General features: G+C 40.7%; 1 protein-coding gene across 9 annotated transcripts in view; it reads right to left on the bottom strand.

Annotated features, from left to right (window-relative positions):
* The window catches only part of ATP2B2 (ATPase plasma membrane Ca2+ transporting 2), a 455,339-nt gene that overhangs the window by 46,277 nt on the left and 383,185 nt on the right, over window positions 1-25,877 (bottom strand). For all 9 annotated transcript variants that reach the window (XM_068158051.1, XM_068158052.1, XM_068158054.1 and 6 more), the window contains 4 exons: window positions 17,151-17,392; window positions 16,360-16,594; window positions 8,223-8,402; window positions 7,098-7,185 (listed from right to left, as the gene is read on the bottom strand). In XM_068158051.1, coding sequence (XP_068014152.1) covers window positions 7,098-7,185; window positions 8,223-8,402; window positions 16,360-16,594; window positions 17,151-17,392 — 745 coding nt within the window. The remainder of the gene's footprint in view (window positions 1-7,097; window positions 7,186-8,222; window positions 8,403-16,359; window positions 16,595-17,150; window positions 17,393-25,877) is intronic.

Genomic DNA, 25,877 nt, shown 5'->3' with positions numbered 1-25,877 from the left:
TTCAAGGTTGTGTTTCTTATTTGTGTTTCTTATTTAAGTTCTAATGCTAAATTTAAGTTCTAATGCTGAAGACTACCTGATGTATTGTCAGAAGGACTTGTCTTGCTACAATATGGAAGACTTCTCAAGTTTTGCATCACAGAAGACATCTCTTCAAGGACTGTACTTTCCATAACCCCGCAGACATTCAGATCTGGACTGAAGCTCTCACTTCAATTCCAAACTGAAGGACTGACGGGGTGGGGGGGTATGGGTTTGTTTGTTCTCCTGGCTTCCAGGAGGAACAAGGATGCTTTCACCTTGTGTAATTACCTGGTTTAATTTTGTTATATTTTCTTAGCATTGTCAATCTTGTATAAATCCCTGTTGTATACAGTGATTCAACATGTAGTGTCCAATATGCAGTTTGTGTCTAATGATGGTGTACAACAGATTTGTGCTGTTAGCCAATCAAAACTTATGTCTATTGCAAAAATTGTTTAAAACTTCTTTCCTTTCTTTTCCACTTCTTTCCTTTCTTTTCTTTCTTTCTTCCTTTTATCTTTGATTGACGGGGTGGTGTGAGAGACTAATAAGTTTGTCTCTCTCTATGTAAGTCAACAAAGATAAAGTGATAGCAGAGCCACTGGAAAGAAGGTGGAAAGAATCCTGTCCACCAATCCTGGATGCAAATCAGCTTGTGATTGCATCGTGATAACACGGGACTACAACAATGGACCCAAGGACCCAGCCATCACACCTTTAGGGCAAGATAATCACCACCTGTTTCCTGAGCTTTGTCTGGATGGAGACAGGGTAGACGGAGATTCCCCCCTCCTCCAGCCAGGGTCTTGCCCAAACACACAGATTTCCTGCCACTGGAATTCCTGAGGGACAATATTTTGACTACATACCTAAGGACTAAAAAACTGTATAAAAGACTTGAGCAACTACTGGTTTGTAGAGAGAAACACAAGAGAGAAACAGAGGAGAGAAACAGAGGAGAAAAACGGGGAGAAAAACGGAGATGAAGGAAAACACAGGAGACGGGCCAGGCCGCTGAGAAGCCGGGACAATGCTGCTCCGGAGAACAGAAGCTGCCCGGAGGACCACAGCTCCAGCCAAGCCTCAGCATCCTTTCTCTACAGACCCAGGCTGCCCAGAGGAGCCTCAGCACTGTTCCTGTATCAACCCAACATCTCCCCAGAGGACCACAGCTGTTCTCCAGCAAAAGCCTCACCACGGTTTCTCAACAAACCAAACATCTCCTGCAGCACCTTTCCTCCACAGACTTCAACTGTCCTGGGGGGGATGTGGGGTGTGGTAATATAATTCCTTTCCTCTTCTATCTCTCGTCCCTCTCTCTCTCTCACTCTCTCTTTTCTCCCTCTTCCTTTCTTATGTCCACTTTCTCTCTTTTCTCCCTCTTCCTTTCTTCTCTACAAACCAAACATCTCCTGCAGCACCTTTCCTCCACAGACTTCAACTGTCCTGGGGGGGATGTGGGGTGTGGTAATATAATTCCTTTCCTCTTCTATCTCTCGTCCCTCTCTCTCTCACTCTCTCTTTTCTCCCTCTTCCTTTCTTATGTCCACTTTCTCTCTTTTCTCCCTCTTCCTTTCTTATGTCCACTTTATGTAATAAATAGTCTAGCTGTTGATACTTTGGCCTCGTTTGTGCCTTTAATTTCACAACACGGGAATATTTAAAAGAACTGTGTCTCTGGACCGAGACATCTAATGTCTCCGGACCGTGACAACCCCCTGACTTCTGTAGGCTCTTTTTAATCTGTTCCTCCTCCACTCTTCCCCACATTTCTGAAGCACTTGTCTTCTTTCCAGCACTACCTCCTTCCAAACCACATCTACTTTTACTTAAAATTTCTTTGATATCATTCTGTTAATAGTGGTGATAAGGCTTTATCATAAGAATTTTCTTCAGTATCAAATAATAAATCTGTACAGATTTTACACCAGTGAATGCCTACAGAGGATTCTTTCTCTCTCATCAATCTCAACTGCTGGAGAGCAACTACTTCAGTGATCAGTGAAAAATATGACTAAGGGCATGACCTGACAGACTGCCAGTACAGAGAATGCCCATTTCTCTAATATTCACCAGCATTTTCACTCAATCAAACCAGATAAAAAGAAGCTTCAGTACTACTAAGTGATGTCTAACAACCAGGAGATTTCTTCCAAATAAACTCCTTTACTCCAGCTGAATGCTTATATCCAGTAATTTAATAAAAACAGGTCTGTAAGGCATAGCAGGGGAATTCCTCAACTCAGCAAAGCTTCCTGCCACAACAGCCCATGCTTCATTGGTCTGTTCCCTCATTTTAAGCTGTCTGGCCACAACTTTCCTCTGTCAAAAATCATTTCATGCAACAGGCACAGGAATACATCTAAGGCATAGCATTAGAGTGTGTTCCACACAGATGCTGCTGATGCTGCAGGAATTTGAGGAGGAGCCACATAGCTTGCAGAAGAACTAAGTTTTTCAGAGCAAGCAGCTTGTTTCTGATGAGGGAAAAGATGATGTTTAAAACAATTCTGTACAGCTATCAAGAGCTAGCTTACTACAAAAGGTACAACGCTGCACACAAAGCTGAAAGGGAAATATAGCTTGAATCTCCTGCCTTCCTACCATCAAGCAGGTATTAAATCAAATCCACTCAGGATAATAATACAAATAATTAACAATGTGTCTTCCATGTCTTTTGCAAGGAGCTATCTGTATCTGTGGCTCAGGTCAAAAACATCAAGTACAACCTCAAGTTCTCCCTTTACTCTAGAACTAACACCACTTCATTTAAATAATTCTTACTTGCCATGTCATCCTTAAGAATCTCATCAGTAAGAAACTGTTGGTTCCGGGAGAAAAAAACACCTGATTGAGATATTTCTTTCTGCCTCAACAGATCAACTCAGCAAAGGCAGACATGAAAACCTTAGCTACAGAAGAGCATTTCCAAGCTGCACCCCAGTTCAGGTGTCACTGAGGCAGCTAAGCTGACCATCCCATATGCTTACATATACATTTGTATTTCTTTGACAAGCTAAACAGACAGATGCAGTAATATATGTTCATAGGTATGCTCTGTTCAGATTAGATTTTAGATTTTTTTTCAAACTTTTGAAGCTCCCTGTTGATTTATCAGGAATTTTATCAAGAATTTAGAAAGTCCATCTGAAAGAGAAAACTTAAATTGACTTCAGTAATGTGCTTAGGTATATGCAGGAATAGAACTTAAAGGTTAACGTAAAAGTGTTATGGGTACAGCACGACAGAGAGCATGGGTAGTTGTTAAGTGAATAGTGCTCCCTAAAGTTGATGATATTAGAATGGCAGAGAAGAATGTGGCTAAAACACACACTAATATGCTTTACAGGCCTGTAAGAGAAACCATGTAGGCATCACTTCTTCCCACATAGTTACACTTGACACAGACTACAGAGACCTAAATGGCATTTACAAAGTACAAAACTCTAGATTCAAATGCAGTAATCCTCACTGCTTCCTTTTAACTATTTTTAAGTTCTTCAGGGAAGAGTAGGTTGAAGCAGACTTTTTACACTGAGGAACAGGTCAGCTTTATGAATATTTCTTCATATGAATTTGAATATAAATAAACATTACATTTCTCTCCCAAACGGAAATCACGACCACTTGCAGTCTGCCACATGTTGATATTTCATTGCAGAATTTCAATTAATACCTCTTTATGTATTTTTTTATTGCAACTAGTCTCAGAGCATAGATGGGGTCATGAATATAATACCATCCCATGCCATGAAATTTGAATATTTAACTAATTAAGGGTAATTATTAAAAACCTTTTCTTATTTAAAGTTCCCTTTCTGCCTGTTAATAAATCAGCGTTACATGAGAAGGGTTGCCTTTAATAACACAGCTTCTTGAACTAGCACACTGAATATTTAGGTGATTCTTTTAACATGCCTTCTCACGTGAAAATATTTCCCATCAGTACTAAATAGTTACCTCCCACATTATTTAAAACTTAAAATAAACGAAAGTCTTACAGCAACAGCATTATAAGGACACATCAGTATAATTTATATGCATTTACACTTGTTCTGTTTTGAATAGTCACCATCCCTGGAGGTGTTCAAGAGGGCATTGGATGCGGCACTTGGTGCCACGGTCTAGTCATGAGGTCTGTGGTGACAGGTTGGACTCAATGATCTTTGAGGTCTCTTCCAAGCTTGGCGATACTGTGTGAACAGAGTAAAAAAATATGACCTAATACCAAAGAATGTCATGAGATCCATACAAAATTGTTGGATCCATACAAAACTTCAGTTGGATTGAAACATCTCACATTTGCATTTCGCTGAGAGTTTGCGATGATAAACCATTTTGATTGCTTTTTCCAACCTACCTCTACTTCAAAGCTATAAATGTTTGAAAGAAACAGTTTGCCCAGCCTGAAATGCTGAACTGTGCCTTTCTCCGGTCCCTTTGCAGCAGTAAAAACAAAAATGCAAAATAAAAATGATCCTTTTGCTAGGTGGGATTATGCTACATTAAGGAGAGAAAAAAAATACTCCCTCCACTCCCTCCAGCAGCTGTGTGTCATTAAAAATTAAATATGAAAAAAAAAGTTTATTTTGTGATGTGTGTTTTTACCCTAGAGCAGATAGAATACATCAAAGAAGAGAAAATCCTCTTGATCCCTCAACTGTCTGAGAAAAAAACGTAACATTTTAACAAGAGGCCCAAAAACTAGTGAACATTTAAATAGTTTCTTGTAACTTTTAATGGCCCTTGGAGTATTATCAGCCGCAAAATTCCATCGTCATTTTCCACAGACTTCTTCTTGAACTTTGTTAGATACTTAATTGCTCTATCGTTTGACCCTGTCACATCTTTGAAATGTTACTTGTATTAGTTGCAGAAGGCATTCAGTTGTAGCAAACAGCCCTTCGACTGTCAAAGTGCTGTAAAACAATAATTTGTTGCTTATTTTTCTTCGGATCTTTATTGATTTCATCTCGTCTGGCAAAGGTTTCATTTTTCTCTTAAGGGAAAATCTGGAATGATTCAAATGAGTACTCCCACGGGACTCATTTAATCCACTTAATGAAGCACAAATCGTTGTGTGTTTCTGAAACAAATAAACTATTAGGCTGTACAAGTCATGTTCTCTAAGAGCTGGAAGACATTATTTTATATGCACCAGGGAAGTGTGCAGACCCAGCTAACTTTGAGTTGACCTATGGAGCTAATAATTATGGAGCCCAATCCAAAGGTCTCCAAACCCTTTTAATGTTGAGCAGCCCTTGATAAAACCTCTGAGCAGTCACTCCCCAAAATATGTGTGTTATTTCTACATTATACAAATCACAGGATCATTTGAGTTGGAAAATATCTTTAAGATCATTGAGTCCAACCATTCTGTAACTCTACCAATTCTGGTGCTAAACCATCACCATCATATCTCTGTGTCTTTGAAACACCTCCAGGGATGGGGATTCAACCACTTCTACTATATTATGTACATTATAAAATGTACATTAGAAAAGGATGAGAGAGATGAGAAATAAGCACTGCTTTTAAAATATCCTTCAATTTAATAATGGTAAAAATATTTTCTTCCTGCAACCCAGTGAACTGTCCCTGAGTTATGTGCGCCCCACCTGGAAGACCACTGGTCTGGCCAGTGGCTGCAGAGGCTAAATAACAGCAGAATGTGTCCAGCTCCCCCTCCACTCTCCTTCCCTCCCTCCCTCCCTCCCTCCCCACATCTGTTGCACCATGCCAGGGCTTACACCTCATATCTTAGTTCTCCTGAATGATCCTTGCTTCCAGCACTCTTCACATACCCTGGTACCAACCCCAAAGCACCCAACTGATCCAGTCTTCAAAGTGACAATGGAACCTTTGCTCCAGTCATTTAGGCACTACGTACAGTTACACACTGCACAAAAAGCCATTGTAAGCAGTCACATATAGAGTCATATCAATAAAATTTTGCCATGCTAAAAAGATAGATCCAAACATTATTCCCTACTGTAATGTGAATTATTATTTGACTACAACTGAGAAAATGCAACTGAAGGTTGAATCTTATCCTGAATTTTAGCTCCTCCAATAACTGCTAAGAAGGATCTCTCCAGGCTGTCAATTGCCTTAACAAAACAATCCAGTTCTTTCTTCATCAGGAAGCCAGCAACCACAGCCATCTATCAATGTGGCTTCTGCCTGTGCTGGCCCCTCATCTTATCATGGCCAGAAATGATGTTATTTCTGATCTGAAATTTTCTGATTTCATCAACTGTATTTTAAGTGGGAGCTTCGAGGCCAACAGATTAAGTTTTCAAGTGGTCAAGAAATGTGAGTTAAAGAGGCTTTGTAAAGAAGGCTCTATACAGAAATCTGCAAACAAATCTCTCTTGTATAGGGCATTCTATCTGCAGACAGCTTGATAGGAAAATATGACCTGTATGCTGCTGTTTTTATAGGACAAAACCAGGCTTTTAATATAGAGCCACAAAACTTGAGGAAGCCATTGCAAACCATACAGTTAATGAGCTTACAGGAAAATGGAATGCTGAAGAGGCCAGGTCCTGGTTACATGATCTCCAGTAACTGCTCTTGTAACATGAAAATGTTTTTATTTTGGAATACTCTCAAATAATTGTGGAGAACAGATGCACTTGTAAATGACCTTGTTCTTTCCTTCATAAAGAGGCACAGGCAAAGACCATAAAATCTTTGCCCCCTCTTGTTTTTATGAAGAACAACTTATTTCTCAATATATTCTTTCTAAGCAGCAAACACACATTTTCCCTTCCCAGCCTTGTTTTATTCTAATCAAAAGCCACAGGGCAGATGTAAGACTGCCTACATTTCCTTACAGACATCTTACTGGTATTTCTGTTACTACTGCCAGACAGTTTCCTATTATTTTCCACACGAAGGCTCAGGTTTCAGAGAAACTTCCTTGCATGGTGTGTAGAGATGCAGCTAAAGGTAACAGTTCAGGGGTAGTTGTAGCAGCAAGACTTTTCACAACACAGATGGTGTGCTGAGCATGCTTCAATAGCTGTGTCAATAATTTTCATACACACATGGAGGCAGTCTGCACGCACCTTTCACCAGAGTGTGTTTGTCCGTGGGAGACGAGCGAGCAAGCACCCGAAGCTTTGGCCAGATTTTGTCAATCCGCTCTTGCTCAATCTGGGGGGAGAAGAACACACACAAAAAAACCCCACCCCAAAACAGGGAAGCTGTTAGGCTGTGATTAACAAAATGCAAAATATATTTGTGTCAAATGATTCACTTCACTACTCTGCAACTTTTCTCCAAAAAACAGAGAAAAATTAAAACAGCCATCACCACTGCAAAGGAGGCATGATCAAAAAAGGCAGCTTTCTACTACCAGATCTCAGTTGTGGGCTAACGTAGGCAAACTTTGCCACAGTGTCTAATCAGCCTTTCTTAACATCTTTATGAACAATTCCACTGAGATTCGTGACTCTAGGTAAAGGACAGTGGATTTCTCAAGGCTGATCAAACATCTTTACAAGTAGAGATTTATTGCTCTATTCCACATTTGAATCCAAGTTCTTCATTTTGCCACCAATAATGCCAGGATTTTCTCTGTACCCCAACAGCAACAAGGACAAATCCATGACATGTACTAGCATTCCCAGGATTCCATTAATCAATCAATTCAAGGAGTAAATATTATTCATTAATGATGGCATCAAAGATACAGCAGACTTTACTTTTTCAAAGCTAGCTGCAGTAGTCTGTGTGTTAGCTTCATCTTTTATGAACAGCTGAAAATCTGAAGACTAGATTAAGTTATGCAAATAGAGTGAGTGGCTGTAGCAGTACATCAGCTAAAGTGGTACAACGAAAGGAGAGGAGCTGGTTCTCTTTACAGAGCTCATTCTTATGAGACAGACTTGCAAATGGCTGTTGAGCTCTCTTCTCATCTCTGCTAACAAACCTGCTCCAATGTTAGTTTTGATTTCTCACAGACTAGCGCTGTGGTTCTAAAACCTGCTGAATTAGGCAAGTGTTAAACTGATAGTGGCTTTGTATCATGAAAAACCAAGATGAGATTTTCACTGGGGTTTTGAATTGCAAGAGGCTAGTGCTTGAAAGAAGCGGCAATCTCTCCAGGTAGCCTTGCACTGACATGTGCTGCAGGAGAAACATTGCAGTGGTCTCATCTTTTTTAATAACAAATCTACATTATGAATCACCTCTCCCTTCTCGTTCCGGATCCTTCTGTTAAACTCTTTCCCCTCAAGGCAGAGAAAGTCTTCTCCTGGATGAATGATTCCACATTTTATGGCAATGGCACGTGCTGTGTTGATGTTGTCTCCAGTGACCATGCGGACCGTAATTCCAGCTCGCTGGCACTTTCTTATGGCTTCTGGGACCTACAAATGCAATGTAACAGGAAAGAAAATTTCCAGATAAGAAATCAGTGCAAGTCAGGTGTTTTCAATCAGAATGTTTTGAGGCTAAGAAATTCAGGAAGCAGAAAATTAAATCATACATTTGATGGCATAGAACCCCACTATTTCCCAACTGAGGTAACATCACAGGCAAGGCAAATCTGGCACCAAGAAGCACACAAAACCATTTTTTAGATCACCCACTTAAAGCTTCTCCTGGCTATAAGAAAAGGAGTACACTGCAGCTTTCTTTGGCCTTGAGTATTAAGGTATGGAATGTTGAACCCAGCATACTCAACATACACCTAAATATGATGAGAGAATACATGGTGTTGGATGATAGGTTGGACGCGATGATCTTGAAGGTCTCTTCCAACCTGGTTTATTCTATGTAATTCTATGTATTTTGTACAGAAAAATACCTAACTTCTGATCCAAACTTTTCTTTCAGTAAGAGCTGTAATCTAGCACTGTTACATTAATTCATGCATATCAACAGGTGGAATTCCTAAATAAATTTCAAGTGTCATGAATAATCCACATATTTCAAACCTGCAAAACCGAAACAGGATTTTTAGTCATTAGTTGATTTCCTACAGAAACTAATCCACAAAGAATATGATTATGAAACAAATGTTAAAGATAATTATTAAAATTATATTAATTAAAAAAACTATTTAGGGAGGGCATCAACATGGATATTACTAGCTCTCATAGCAATACCTACTGCCAGTTGAGTACAGCTTGCTGATCTTGTATCTAAAATACAGATTAAGTGTATTGCAGAAGTCAATGCCAATTAGAGTGGATTAGTCTCATCCATTAGAACAGAAAATATTAAGGAGCCACCATCTACAACACTACACTGTTAATTTTGTGCATTTCTTTCTGTGCATTATTTAAGCATGTGCCACTGCTGAGGGCAGGACATGGACTTTTACATGACAGCCACTGCTCTGAACCCGTGTGGCAAATGCTGCGCTTCTAATGATTTCATGGGGCCACAAAGGCTCTTAGACATCTTGGACCACATATCAAACACCCTTAAACCATACTGTAGATCATGATTATTCTAATCAGTGAATACAACTTCATATTGTTTCTGCATCTTTCTTAAAGGCAGTTGTGAAGCTTCTGTTTTCCAAAATGCCTCACTAAACTAACCCCCAGTTGAAGCGCAGACTAGTTCTTTTCCCACGACTATGAACAAAATCACTCCACCCTCAGACTGCATCCACAGAATGTGCTGTTTGCAGAACGACTCTGTCCCTGCAGATTACAGAACCAAGATAAAAGTTCAGCGGCAGAGGTTTATCTTTCCGTCTCCTCATGTCTGCTCACTGAGAGTTTTCTTTCCAAAAGTGGTATCCTGGAAACATTATTTGGACCTGAAGCCTTTTAACATTATGAAATGGACTTTTATGGGAGGCATACAATCAGATTAAATCTATTACTTAAGCAAATGACTCCTGATTTACCCAGTTTCCACATTAATAATCCTGACTCTATCCCATTTGCCAATTTGGAATGCCCTTAGTATCCACTTTACTGTGGTGACCCCTCATACATATGATGTGACAGATTTAGATGACTTTCTGTAAGACCAGCATGAAGGAGAAAAATAAATTACAGTGCACCCAGAAAAAAAATGGTCTGCTCACACGAAGTGCCAGCCCTATTAACCAAGGGCATGGGAGGACAACCTAGTTTCAAGTACATCTCACATATAACTAGAAAAATAATTCTATTTTCCTCTTCTCTCATTTTTTGGACAGCTGGTGGGTGGTATCTGATTTAATACTGTGTACAGTAATTACAGTTAAAATATTGTTCATATTTTTTTTATTGCTGTAAAGGAGAAAGAGTGTTGGCAGACTGAGTGGGCAGTGGAAGCAGATATTTTCCACCAGTTTTGCAGAGCTTAAGTACACGTTTTAAAATGTCCTGGTTTATTTTCTCCCTGCAAAGAACACCTTCTAATGCATGCATGCATGCATACATGCATAAATTATCCACTGCAGGAATATCTGTCAGAATCAGGTGACAAATAAATAGGTGACATTTGGAAGTGATTTATGTTCCTCTCCCAGAAATAACAGATTGTAGGCGTACATTGGCAAATCAGTGTAAGCCAGTACAGACTCATTAAAATCAATCCAGGAAGACTGTCAAAATCAACAGAGAAATCTCTACAGGAACAAGACATCATTCTGTTTGTTCTCATCTTGTATATTTACCCAAGAAAAACACCCAACACACACACACACACACACACACACGCTCTCAGAGATAAATATCAAGCAGGTATTTCCGTGCTCGATCAGAACAGCTGCTGATAATGAACGAGCTCACGTCTGAATTAACCTAGGAACTGTACAAAAGTCATGGGTGCCCAGTGGCCATACTCCAGATAAATCTGGTCAGGTGCTGGATATCATCATGAATAATTCATCCAAGCAGTTTCTTTTAATGTATGGAAGGAAATGCAAGTGCGAGAAAGCACCCAGCAACATCATCAAAAGAGATGCAACACTCTTATCTCTGAACCCACGCTTGCGTGATACCACTGACACCAAAGGTATCCATGTATGGAAATGCTCCAAGGATGAGCATGAGCAACGTACCACAGGAGCTCTGTGGAAACAAAGAGGCTGCCACTGTGCCTGTGTTAACTCCAACAGTCATATTAGGGAAAACACTAAGCCTTCCCTAGGAAAAATGGGAATGGAATTTAAAGGGAACTACAGGCAGCCAGGATGGTGACATAGGCTGGTTCCAGTGGAGTTACCTCATCCATCATTTCTGTCAGAATAAATTCTGATACCCTTGAATACTGAGAATATTAATAAAATGTTAGAGGCTGTACCATTTCCAACTTTTTATGTTCTTGAAAGCATCGACAGAAAGCACTTAGAAAATTCATAAAGTTCAGTAGCAACTCTAATTAATGGGTTTAATTCTGGCCAAATACTAATCTCCCTTAGAGCAGTCCACTGTTTGCACAGGCAATGGTAATTTCACCACTGCAATAAATACATATATAAGACGATATCCCCTCTAAGTCAGATATTCCATACCTGAGCACTATTCCTGATTTTTATGGTTTTCTTCTGGTTTGGGGTGGGTTTTGGTTGAGGGTTTTTTTTTTTTGGTTTATTTATTTTTCCTAAGGTGCTACTCCTGCTTTTTACTGATGTGTGAAGTAGTAATAATTTAAATATTGCTTTAATCCTCTTTAACATCCTCTTTAACATCTTTATTGATGATCTGGATGAGGGCATTGAGTCTACCATCAGTAAATTTGCTGATGACACCAAGCTGGGGACAGGAGTTGATCTGCTAGAGGGTAGAGAGGCTTTGCAGAGAGACCTTGACAGGCTGGACAGATGGGCAGAGTCCAACAGCATGAGATTGAACACATCCAAGTGCCAGGTTCTGCACATTGGCCACAACAACCCCATGCAGTGCTACAGGCTGGGGTCAGAGTGGCTGGAGAGCAGCCAGGCAGAGAGGGACCTGGGGGTGCTGGTTGATGGTAGGCTGAACATGAGCCTGCAGTGTGCCCAGGTGGCCAGGAGGGCCAATGGCATCCTGGCCTGCATTAAGAACAGTGTGGCCAGCAGGAGCAGGGAGGTCATTCTGCCCCTGTACACTGCACTGGTTAGGCCACACCTCGAGTACTGTGTCCAGTTCTGGGCCCCTCAGTTTAGGAAGGATGTTGACTTGCTGGAACAAGCCCAGAGAAGGGCAATGAAGTTAGTGAGGGGCTTGGAACACAAGCCCTGTGAGGAGAGGCTGAGGGAGCTGGGGCTGCTTAGCCTGGAGAGGAGGAGACTCAGGGGTGACCTTATTGCTCTCTACAACTACCTGAAGGGAGGTTGTAAACAGGCAGAGGTTGGTCTCTTCTCCCAGGCAGCCAGCACCAGAACAAGAGGACACAGTCTCAGGCTGCGCCAGGGGAAGTTCAGGCTGGAGGTCAGGAGGAAGTTTTACACAGAGAGAGTGATTGCCCATTGGAATGGACTGCCCGGGGAGGTGGTGGAGTCACCGTCACTGGAGGTGTTCAGGAGGAGACTTGACAGGGTGCTTGGTTACATGGGTTAGTTGATTAGGTGGTGTTGGGTGATAGGTTGGATGCGATGATCTTGAAGGTCTCTTCCAACCTGGTCTATTCTATTCTATTCTATTCTATTCTATTCTATTCTATTCTATTCTATTCTATTCTATTCTATTCTATTCTATTCTATTCTATTCATTTGCCTTGTGAAGTTCATTAGCACATTAAAATTGCCCCAAAAAAAAAAGACAAAGAGGAAAAAATGCCTCCCAAAATGTCCCACGAAACATCTGTACAATATGTGGTAAAATTGTGAAATTATGTATGTTGTTACTGTGTGCCCTGCAATGAAATAAGAAGTGTTACTGAACCTTCTGGTGTTAAATGAGAAGAAATTCAATACATTATTCAAATAATTATCTAGAAATAAAATGTTTTTTCTGCCTTCATCTTCTTTGATCCTTTACACAGAAGTCAGACTCGACCTCTTTATTTTTAGCAACACTATTCATTTTTACCCCTGGCTCCTAAGAAATTATTCCCTACAAGATAAGAGCATTGCTCTTATAAAACACACTCATAAGAACGACATGAAAGGGTAGTTTGCAGCTATTTTCAGTAATAACTGCAAATCCCACTGCTGCCCATTCCCCCCATCTGTCACACCATGCATCACCTAATTTACAGATATTCCCTATAACGTATCACAAATCAATTGTGGAGGGAAAGAGAGGCTGACTACAGTACAAGTGGCCACTGACAATTGCAACTTTCTGAGTTGGTATCTGTATCAGCTACAGCATTTAGGGATCATTGCAGACAAAGGATGCAAAGAATGTTTTTAAACATTTTTAAACACACGAGATGTCAGGTGCAGGGCCAGATGGATTAGCAGGAGGAGAGCATCCGATGACAGATAAACTAAATGATGTTTATCTGATGGCTGTGGAGACACAGAGTTAATCACACCCATTCCACTCAAGCAAGATTCACTTTCTATCACAACCTTTTTGATACTAAAAAAAAACCCCAAGAACATCCATTATCACACAAAGCATAGTTATGCAGTTGCTACCTGCAGTTGTAATCAGTTCATGCTAGTTTCCAACGTTACAGCAGACAGAAGTATCTAAAAGCCTACTTTATAAAGGCTTGGGGAGATAAATCAGATTAATTTATACTTTTGATGTTTTAGTAAATAAAAAATAGAAATTTCCTAACATGTCTGGCATTCCCACCAATTCTCAATGGATCAAATAGAAAGATTTAGATGTGATTAAAAAAACAATCCAGCATTAGACTGAGTATTAAAAAAAGCCCAAAGGTTGGTACCAAACTACTTACTACTGCTGCAGAAGCCACCCTTTTTGTATAAGAGGAACTGAGTTATTTTGCAATGACCTTATTCTGAAGTGAGCCACAGTCATTAATCATCCATTGAAGTAACAGCAGAACCAAGGAGTGGATTTCTTGGCATGAAACAGGAGGGCACCAGCCGCTCTCCCCGATTGCAGGAGGTGCTGGGGCAGCTGCAGGTCTGCCTACACAGCAGCCGTGGCCACACGCGCATGGTTGAGTCAGCGAGAAAAGCACCAAAGATATCCAATATGCCTCCATTTTATGCTCAGCACTTTCAACTTTGGGAGCTACCTTCTGTCATTGTTTCCAAAGTGTAAAACCAAATTAATTCTCCACTGCCAAGATTCATTATCAAGCCCTGTATACACTGGTCAAAGCCCTAATTGCTACCTCCTAATCTACCCTTTGTAGCAACATAATTTACAAGCATAGTAGCAGGCACATGCTTCCAGTGTGCACTCCCAATATTTATTTGCTCTGTTTAATTGAGCTGAAATTTTAGTCATACTGTCATGAGCCATGTAGCATCCATGAAATCTGCAGCCTCTCCATGGCAAAGGTTTTCCCTGATCAAATATATTTAAAATTAGTAGCCACCAGTTACAACCTTCAATTAGTGAAGTGGCAGCTGCTACAGTAAATCACAAAACTCCCCGAGTGTGCAATTTCTGTGGAAGGCAAATACATTGCAGTTATAGTCATGACACTTAGCCACTGCACTACTGATGAGTTGCACATCAGTGCATTACTTCAAGGAAAATTATTTAATATCTGTGAGCATAATAAAACTTCTACTGATCAATCCTCCTCTATAGTACTCTGGGAGCAGAGGTTAAGTCATCTCAATCCTGCAGCTCACAAAATGGTGGATGTGGGGAGGCCTGTTGATGTAGTCTACCTGGACCTCGCAAGGCCTTTGACACCATCCCCCATAGCAAACTGCTGGCCAAGCTGTCAGCCTATGGCTTGGACGGGAGCACACTGCGATGGGTTAGGAACTCGCTGGATGGCCGAGCCCAGAGAGTGGTGGTGAATGGTGCCACATCCAGCTGGCAGCCAGTCACTAGTGGTGTGCCCCAAGGATCAGTGCTGGGCCCTGTGCTCTTTAACATCTTTATTGATGATCTGGATGAGGGCATTGAGTCCATCATCAGTAAATTTGCTGACGACACCAAGCTGGGGGCAAGAGTTGATCTGCTGGAGGGTAGAGAGGCTCTGCAGAGGGACCTCGACAGGCTGGACAGATGGGCAGAATCCAACGGCATGAGATTTAACACATCCAAGTGCCGGGTTCTGCACATTGGCCACAACAACCCCATGCAGTGCTACAGGCTGGGGTCAGAGTGGCTGGAGAGCAGCCAGGCAGAGAGGGACCTGGGGGTGCTGGTTGATGGTAGGATGAACATGAGCCTGCAGTGTGCCCAGGCAGCCAAGAGGGCCAATGGCATCCTGGCCTGCATCAGGAACAGTGTGGCCAGCAGGAGCAGGGAGGTCATTCTTATAGTTTCATAGTTTCATTCAGGGTTGGAAGGGACCACAAGGATCATCTAGTTCCAACCCCCCTGCCATGGGCAGGGACACCCCACACTAGATCAGCCTGGACAGAGCCTCATCCAGCCTGCTCTTAAACACCCCCAGGGACGGGGCCTCGACCACCTCCCTGGACAACGCATTCCAGGATTTCACCACTCTCATGGTGAAGAACCTCCTCCTCACATCTAGCCTGACCCTGTATACTGCACTGGTAAGGCCACACCTCGAGTCCTGTGTCCAGTTCTGGGCCCCTCAGTTTAGGAAGGAGGTTGACTTGCTGGAACGAGTCCAGAGAAGAGCAACAAAGTTGGTGAGGGGTTTGGAACACAGCCCTATGAGGAGAGGCTGAGGGAGCTGGGGTTGCTCAGCCTGGAGAAGAGGAGACTCAGGGGTGACCTTATCACTCTCTACAACTACCTGAAGGGAGGTTGTAGGCAGGCGGATGATGGTCTCTTCTCCCAGGCAGCCAGTACCAGAACAAGAGGACACAGTCTCAGGCTGCGCCAGGGGAGGTTCAGCTTGGATATTAGGAAGAAGTTCTATACAGAGAGAGTGATTGCCCATTGGAATGGGCTGCCCGGGGAGGTGGTGGAGTCGCTGTCATTGAAGGTGTTCAGGAGGAGACTTGATGGGGTGCTTGGTGCCATGGGTTAGCTGTTTGGGTGGGTTGGATTGGTTGATGGGTTGGACACGATGATCTTGAAGGTCTCTTCCAACCTGGTTTGGTTTATTCTAATAAAGGTTATTCTAAAGGTCCTATTTTGCTTTATTTAAATTAAGTATTGGTCGATTAATAATTGATTTTTATCAGGCTAATTGTTTGCCTTTTGGTCGAGTGAGGCCTATTTCTAAAGCTCATTTCCATCTTCTTTGACAGAGATAATTAATAAAAATTTTAAAAAAGAAAAGATAAAAACTGTAAGAAATCTTTAGTTCAGTTTACATTCAGTTCCGTGAGAAATGCTTTATAACATAAGAATTCAACATTACCTCTGGCCTTACTGGGTCTTCAATGCCAACAACACAAATGCAAGTCAGGTCAGATAAAATGTCATTCTCATTGTCCCAGTCAGGCTCTGGGCTGCTGTTAAAGTCTCGGAAAGCAACACAGATGGTTCTCAGTCCATCACAAGCCATAGGTTCAATCACTTTCTTCACCATTTCATCTCGGTCCCGTGGTCTGAAGATACGAGGTTCACCAGCTGAATTAAGGATCCTGGAACACCTTTTTATTTAAGAGGGGGGGAAAAAAAAGGAAGAAGAAGAAGAAGAAAAAAAAGTTGACTGCCTATTTGCAATTACTGCTGAAAATTATTTCCTTGTATCAGCTCATTTCATTCAACACTTTCCCCTTTGATGGTAAACTTTCAATTTCTAGTGCAAATTTCTAGATTAAACAAGAAGATTCACCACTGAAACATCAGAGAGAATTTGTCAATTATTACAGGGACTCCAAGAGCCCTTCATCCATTGTTTTCTCAACAGCCATGTAATTAATGAGCTGACAATTTACAATGAAACTGAAAAAGCCTTATTTTCCACATGGGTTCAACGTAAAGAATCCAGTCATAAAGAACCAAATGCAGACCCAATTCCTTAACTAGCCAGTGAAAAGAAAAATAAGCCAAACAGTTTTGCTCTTAAAAAACCCTAGAAAAGCACAGTAAAAATTTAGACTACTAAAGTGTGTCAGACTTCTACTGGAAGTAGCAAATTCGAAATACCCACATGGGATGTGTTTGCATTTTGGAAGAACACAGCAACTAATCCCTGGAACTTACTTCTTCAGAACTATTTCCGAAGCTCCTTTGCTGTACATCCGGAAGCTGCCATCTGGCATTTTAATGACCGTACTCATTGACTTTCTCACAGAATTGAAGGTGTAAACTTTATAGAGTTTCTCCTCGGGGATGAGGTTCCGCACAGGCTCATAATCCTGCTTCAAATCCAGGACAAATCCCAAGAGGCCACACTCCGTCTTATTGCCCACCTGGCGAGGCAGACCACCCTCTTTTTCTGGTGGCTGAAGAGAAGAAAACATCAGATATGACTTTCTCTAATGATAAGCAGCACACGATGCCTTCCAAACAATTTATACCAAAGTGACAGTGTGCAGTGAAAGATCTGAAACTAAATGTGTAGTCATGCTTCTTCCACTTTTCAAGAGCAATCAAAAATCCACAGAGCTGCAACAGATCTGAAGCAGCTATTTTCACTCTAAGGAAAATCCCTCTGGACAAAGAGCTGTATTTGGTCTCTTGTATTTCTTATATTTAAATTGGCCATTGGAAGCTGAGTACCTTGTGATGGTTAGGCAATAATGCATAGTTTAAAATTAAGTGACTTACTTTATGGACAAAACCAGATTCATCCTCATTTCTCACAAACAGGCAGTTTTCTTTTTCTCACTTCCTCAGAACTAAGTTGTTTTGCTGACTTTCACAGTTTAACCTACCAAGTATGTTTTTATATAAATCTCCAATTAATCATAACAGTAAATCTCAATGAAAAAAAAATGGGATTCCCAACAATCTATAAAATAACAGTTCTGCATCTGAAAGCACCTGTCTCTGGAACTGCCATATTTTACTCTGCTGCTTTAGACAAGAAATATTTTATATGCTAGACAAACTGGAGTACACAAAACATTTTGCACCTCCTCCCAATTCGAAGGACAAGGAAGGCTTTACCTTCTTGTTCAAAATATAAACAAGCACACATTTCATGTATATTTCATTGTTCACAATCTCTCTTGAAGGTGTAATAAGCCCCAAGCAAAAGGTTCCTGAGCTGCCAAAACTCTAGACTGACTCAAAGCAATCTCTGTGTGAATAACAGACTGTCTATAACTTACATTTTTCCTATACTCAGTAGAATTACAAAATGTTGCTTAAGTCAGGACTGAGCTATACTTCTGGGAACCAGAACGAGGGAAAGTCCTTTCACAGCTTCACTCCCCACTCAAAAAAAACCCAGATTTTGATTTGATTCCAGGCAGAATTGTAAATCATCATTTTCAACACGACTTAAACTTCTGCCTCACATTCTGCAGAATTGAGACTGCAGGACTATATTCAGAATCCATGTTTAATTTCGCTGTAGACTATAAAATCCAGCTGACTTCAGAAATGGGATTTCTAAGGAGATGTAATTCCTTTGGGAATGGGAATGTGGGATGAAGGGTAATGCAGAGAATGATTAAAGCTGCAAATCAGTAATCCTACTTAGATTTGAATTCTTGTAACAAGTATAGTCACAAAAAGGGAAAAGAGGACCTTTAAGTATTTCTAAATAAGTAAATATTCCAGATATCCACCAATAGTAGCTGGTTTCAATAATGAAGGTCAGATAGATTATAACAGAATGGCCTAAAATTGAAGTAAGCATGGATTTATCTATAAGAAAAATCTGTAAGAATTATCTCTTCCCCCCCCCCCCCCCCCCCCCATAAAAATCATCTTTCTATCACTAGGAAAATACATAGGTGCCGAAAGATTAATCTAATTTCTTTTCCAGGCAGAGGCATCTATGGTGATCAATACATAATAATCCAAAAGTCTCCGTCTAAAAGAGGTTTATCCTTCCTAAAAGAGTTGTAACATCTTTCTTCTACACAAACCATCATTTTTACTGCATTATATGGATCACATTTATGTTGCAGTGCATTTTAGTGTTACTCCAGGGTCAATGCAAAACACTGAAACTCAGCAAAAATGCTAATATGATATATTAATTTTATTATATGCTGTAACAACTTGCCCTGCTATAATCCCATTAAACTGTGATGCAACTTCCCTTTGGATTCTCAAATTCACTTAAGAATCCCTAATTGAAAACCCAAGTGCTTGTAGTTATGTGTATCTGGAAGGATTCTTATATGCAGTGGGTAAGAAAATCTTAGGAGACAGAAAAATATTCTTTAAAATACAGTTCTGTTAAATAAATAAGGTTAATTTTCATGACACTGCAGGCACACAGTTCCTGAAAACATTCTACAAACATCAGGTTTCTCACAGAAACCGAGGAATCACCTTCACTGCCTGGGTAGTGAAAACTAACTGCATATCATATAAACTCTTCCCATTTTAGATCTAAAGCCTCTTTCTGTTGTCTCTGCCACTGAAGTCAGTGAATTCTGACACTGATTTAATTGTGGATGGGATCAAGCCACCAGCAAATCAAGGAATTCCAGCCACTGGAAACCAAGGAAAGATACAAATGTAATTCCATCACAGACATATAATCCTAGACAAGAGGTCATTTATATACATGGTTTCATCACATCTGATGTGAAGGGATATTGAGAAATTAAAACCTACCCACATTTCACAATACATACAACTAAACATTGGAGTCCTTCTAAAATGATTTATTTCAACAAAAAAGAGATCACACTCTCCTCTCACTGTAGTCTAAAAATGTATTTCTTTTAGAGAACATCTTTACCCTGAAAATACGTAAGCAAGGGGAAAACACACCAGTGAAAAGAAAATGAACAGACATCTCAGGAAGGTTTCAAAATCTAACAAGTGGCCACCTCCCTCTAGAGCAGCTGGTGTCTCCATATTCCTTGTACATTACATTACAATGAAGCATATGGTGGTGAGAGCTGGCAAATAGCACTTCCTCTCCTCTACTGTTTCAGCTCAAAATCTATATGCCAAAACCAGTCTCCTTGCAGATTGTTCTTGACAATCCTGTGCAGAAGCTGCTGCCTTTTAAAACTTCCTACTGTGCTGTATCTAAATTTATTTCTTGCTGAAATCTGCAGTTTATGGCACCTGGAAAACAATTAAAAGGCCAGCCCAAAGAGGTTACTTTTGAATAACTAACTAGGAACTACTCCATTGACTCCTCGGAGAATGAAAACCCTTTGACAACATATATGAGAGAAAATTGTGGCTGGTGATTAGGAACTGATGTCTTTGTGAATGCAGTCTCCCAAGAGCTCAATGGAAGATCTTTTACCAGCCACACTGTACAATCTTCTACAAGGTAGAGACTGACCCAATACCTTCCTCCAATAATGGCTTTCTAGTGATCCTTGTAAAATATTTTCAACTGCTTCTGCCAAGTCTTTATATTATTGATACAATAATCACGTTTATTGTAAGTAAATACTTGCATGCAAACCAAACTGCAGGCAGCTGTAAAGACAACAGATGTTACAACTATCAAATCAAAATAGGTTTCTAGGTCAAAGCACACCTGTGTTATTAAAGCTTAAAACCACCAACCCACAAGCTCATATTGACCTACTACTGAATTTGGGTTACAAAAGGAATTGTCAGAATTATTTCACTGGAAAATAATCTACAGGTGAAGAAGGAAGATAGAACTGTGGGTATAACTTCAAGAGGCGATTCCACTTCTGAAATTACATTAGGAAATGATAATGAATCATTTTTACCACAACACCAACTAAGCCTCATTTTTCTTATTGACCCTTTTCACGCAAAAAGAGAGGGACTGACAAAAAGATCCAAGCAGTCTTTTGAAATTGAAATGCTAGTTACGAATTCATAATTATCTGAAGTCTTTGTTTCATGCTATTATCCTGTTTTCTACAATTGAACTACTCCTTCAGAGTAATGATAATTGCAAATACACCAAATTTATCACGATTAAAAAAATTAACTTTTCCAGAATTTTATATCCACATCAAATGTTCCATTTCAAATCCATTCACAAAAGGTAAACACACAGAGGAAAACAGATTTTAAAAGTTAAACTGGGACAATTCCCACTCTTTTTACTAAAAACAAGAACAACCTCCCCCAAAAAAAACCAACCACCAGCCTCTCAGGCTGCGCCAGGGGAAGTTCAGGCTGGAGGTCAGGAGGAAGTTTTACACAGAGAGAGTGATTGCCCATTGGAATGGGCTGCCCGGGGAGGTGGTGGAGTCACCATCACTGGAGGTGTTCAGGAGGAGACTTGACAGGGTGCTTGGTTGCATGGGTTAGTTGATTAGGTGGTGTTGGATGATAGGTTGGACGCGATGATCTTGAAGGTCTCTTCCAACCTGGTTTATTCTATTCTATTCTATTCTATTCTATTCTATTCTATTCTATTCTATTCTATTCTATTCTATTCTATTCTATTCTATTCTATTCTAAAAACCCAACAACCAACCAAAAAAAACCCCAACCTGGAGCAGGATGTGCAGTGATTTTCTGTGCATATTTAAACATGATCAATGTAAAATTTAAAATATTCAAGCAGGATGCATGCTGCTCAAACCACCTGGAGAACTACTGAAATGCTACAGCACTGTCCAATTCAGAGATAACTAACTCCCTTCTTACTGAACAGAAAACATCTAAAGCAAGATTAGAACATGCCACATTTATAATCAAGTTTGTATCACCTGCATTCAACTGACTTCAAGCTAAACCAGGATGCAACAGAAACTTGATTAAAGCTCCTCTGGGAGTAGGCTGGGTTTGATGTGCAAAGATTCTCAGACTAAAATTTTTGTTACACTTTCAGTTTACTTAACAATCTTACCTGACTTTTCCCCAGAAGACTGGGGATCTTCTCTTTGGATTTATTGTTGTTATTTATTGGCTTTATTGCCCACACCATACCGTCAATGCTATGCCAGCACATAGCACACTGCTAGCTTTCCAGGCAGCCCACAAATAGTGCACATAGAATTACATAGAATAAACCAAGGTGGAAGAGACCTTCAAGATCATTGCGTCCAACCCATCAACCAATCCAACCCACCTGAACAACTAACCCATGGCACCAAGCACCCTATCAAGTCTCCTCCTGAACACCTCCAATGACGGCGACTCCACCACCTCCCCAGGCAGCCCATTTCAATGGGAAATCACTCTCTCTGTATAGAACTTCTTCCTAACATCCAACCTAAACCTCCCCTGGCACAGCCTGAGACTGTGTCCTCTTGTTCTGGTACTGGCTGCCTGGGAGAAGAGACCAACATCTGCCTGTCTACAACCTCCCTTCATGACTTCATGACATGACTAGGATGGTACTAATTAGACCAACTCCAAAATGTTACTAGGATTTTTCAATAACCTTCTTGTAGGTTAAACCAAAGAAGACTAAAACAGCATCCTAAAGATAAATTTCATTACCTATACCTGAGAAAACAGTTAAAATGCTATGAATTTACTTTCCTAAGGTCTTTATTTAGGCATAGAAATTACTCTCTGTATCTTGTGCAGATTCTCATATTTGCTACACTTGAAGATGCAACTAGAATAATGTTATTGACTTGACTGATGAGGAAGATCACAACTTCTCTTCAGATTATTTGGAATTTTAAGAAGCTTTTTTCATGTCAATGATTAATAAGTTGTCTCTGTTTTATACTGAGCAGAGAAAAGAATGTGCTTTCTGATAACACACGTGCTATTTTACAGCTCCCAATCATCTCTGCAAGGTACAATGCTGTGGAAATTCAGTTAAATTAAAGTCAGTTTGAATTGGGGTCAGCATAAGGGATTGAAAAAGAACAGTTCACAACTTGGAGCTGATTGCATAATCATTTCAGCATCAGAAGAAACACACTGCACTAACCTTACATACCATTCTGATCTCACTCACTGGACTTAAGGCCAACACTGAAAAGTTTAAAGGTTTGATAACCTCTTTTATTCTTATGCACCCTGCTGAGTGTCTACTCATTCACTTATCTCATGTCTGTTCAGCAAAAAGTAAAATGTATCTCCTTATTACCTTCAGAGGAATAAAATGTTTTTATACCAATACAGATCTCTTCCTTTACTTCATCTGAAGCTCAGGAAAAGCAATTCAATTCCAAAGATCTAGATGTTGCATCCTTCAAGGAGGGTCAGCTTGTAAATGCCTGACTTAAGATAATTTTGCCCCATAACACATCATACTTTAGGTCCTATGGTTACCCACTCATCATTTCAAAGCCCTGTGGTACATACACTTGGAATCTGTCTCTAAAGCAGACAAGAAAACATGCTGAGGAACCCTCTAATAGATGTTGTACATGCTCTGGTAACTAAGACCAGACATACTTTGTCAACCCAACAGAATTTGTGTTTCACACAGTACATAATGGTGTCACACAGTGCTGCACAGAAGCAAGAAAAAATATTGCAGGCTGGGATGTGATATAAGCAATGCTCATACAGCTACAGGCTTTAACAAGATATTTGATTGCAAAGAATTTCTGACAGAGAGGACTCCTGGTGGCATGTATTTTGGATACAGAGATTGCCAACAGCTGTTTTGTAGGAAGAAGCATCATAGAATCAACCAGGTTGGAAGAGTCCTCCACGATCATCCAGTCCAACCTATCACCCAGCCCTATCCAATCAACTAGACCATGGCACTAAGTGCCTCATCCAGTCTTTTCTTGAAGATCTCCAACGACAGTGACCCTACCACCTCCCTGGGCAGTCCATTCCAATGGCAAATCACTCTCTCTGTGAAGAACTTCTTCCTAATATCCAGGCTGAACCTCCCCTGGCACAGCTTGAGACTGTGTCCCCTCATTCTGTTGCTGGTTGCCTGGGAGAACAGACCGACCCCTATCTGGCTACAACTTCCCTTCAGGTAGTGGTAGACAGCAATGAGGACTCCCCTGAGCCTCCTCTTCTCCAGGCTAAACAACCCCAGCTCCCTCAGTCTCTCCTCATAGGGCTTGTGTTCCAGGCCCCTCACCAGTTTCGTTGCCCTTCTCTGGACACGTTCCAGTACCTCAACATCTCTTGAATTGAGGGGCCTGGAACTGGACACAGTACTCAAGGTGTGGCCTGACCAGTGATGAGTATAGGGGAAGAATAACCTCCCTTGTCCTGATGGCTACATTATTCCTGATACAGTCCAGGATGCCATTGGCCTTCTTGGCCACCTGGGCACACTGCTGGCTCATGTTCTGACAGGAAGAATCAAACAGAAGGTGATAGGAGAAAGGAAAGTGGCTTTGGTAAATCCCCCTTTATTGACAAGTCTCTCCCTTTTTTGTTAAACATTTCCTTTGTCATTTAGACACTCAAATATCTCTGTCAGGCAGGAGGACATGGAGTGTTTGAATTAGAAATCAATGGAAGGGTACAGGAAGAAATAAAGGTTTACACAGTGAATCAAGCACATCAGCAGTATTCTCTAGCACTACATGGAACTAAAACAAAGGAGGATGTAGAATGGGGATTAATAAATGAATCACATAAATAAACATCTGAACTTTCACCGGTGCTGCCCTGTATTGATCTGATTCCCATTATGCTCTTCTGAAAAGGCTGGGAAAAGGGATACAACAGCTAATTCCTTTTGCTTCCCCTTATCCACAAACCTCTCGTACCCACAGCAGCGCCATTTCTTAGGAAAATGCACATCAAACATTTCACTTCAAGTTCCACTATTTCTGTTATTTATCTAGACAACCTAAAATGAAAGTACTTGAAACATGTTTTAGCACTCATGGAAGACAGAAAAACTGAAGACCAAAATCAGAACTGCAAACATTGTTTAATCATAAAGCTCAACAAATAGAAGTTGTTCTTTAATCCTAGTGGCTGGTGAGCTGACCCAGCCACTCTACAGCCCCTTAATTACTACATGTTGAAGGCAGGCAACACTCCCACATCCTTTAGCCCTCTGTGCTACACTAAAATTGTAGTCTCAGAGCACATTTGTGTTGCATGTCAAGCCTAAGCGAGGACCACACGGTGCTGGCAGTTCAAAGTGTTAAAGCCTTAAGATAACCTTCCCGTCCCTCATGGTTAGAGATCGCCCAGGACATCCTGCTGAGCTCAGCTGTGCTGTCTCAGCAAGAAACGAGTAGCAATAGAGAGACAGTTTAAAAGACTTTTCTGTCACTCATCAGACCTGCTGCACCCTTCAGCTGACATGAAGCAGGCTCCTCAGACGAGTGACAGCAGTCCCTTGGCACTGTTCCCCAGCACAGGGCCCTGTTTCCTTATTTAGCAACCATTTAACAATCAGATCTGCTCAAACTTCCTAGGAAATTAGTAAAAGGAATTTTTGACTCATGGCTGGATTGGGTGTAAGAAACAATGTAATTGTACAGTAGCCAGAAGAATGGAATTATGTAGGTACAACTGGCATAATTAGATCTGCCGCAACAGTCAGAGGATATTCAAATGCAGGCTTCCTGCACCAGACCAGCTCTGATGCAGGGCAATTATTTAATTTTTAGGAAGATAATTCTGTAATATTTTGTTTCTATTATCTGAAGACAGGTCTGAAAATGATGCAACAACCTATGTAACCAATGCAATGCTGTGGTACCATGTCATTCTTATTACTGGAGCCTGAGATGGATAACAATTTAATTACAGATAACATATAAAACCGATGTATCTCAACATTTCTTGATGCCTCAAATAACAGCAAGGCAATAATCATGTAAAAAGGGGCCAGCTGTAATTATGTAATGCATCAGCATGACATTTCCTATCAACATGGCATAGCTAGGAGAGCAGCAGTGATGTGGCTCAGTGAATATGGATGCATCCTTGTTTCAGCTCACATAACAGGAA

Source organism: Melanerpes formicivorus, unplaced genomic scaffold, assembly GCF_026170545.1.
Source record: "Melanerpes formicivorus ecotype bairdi unplaced genomic scaffold, bMelFor1.0.p_v2 SCAF_38, whole genome shotgun sequence".
NCBI lineage: Eukaryota > Metazoa > Chordata > Aves > Piciformes > Picidae > Melanerpes > Melanerpes formicivorus.
The sequence above is the reverse complement of the archived record's forward strand: the minus strand, read 5'-3'. Positions and strand labels throughout refer to the sequence as shown.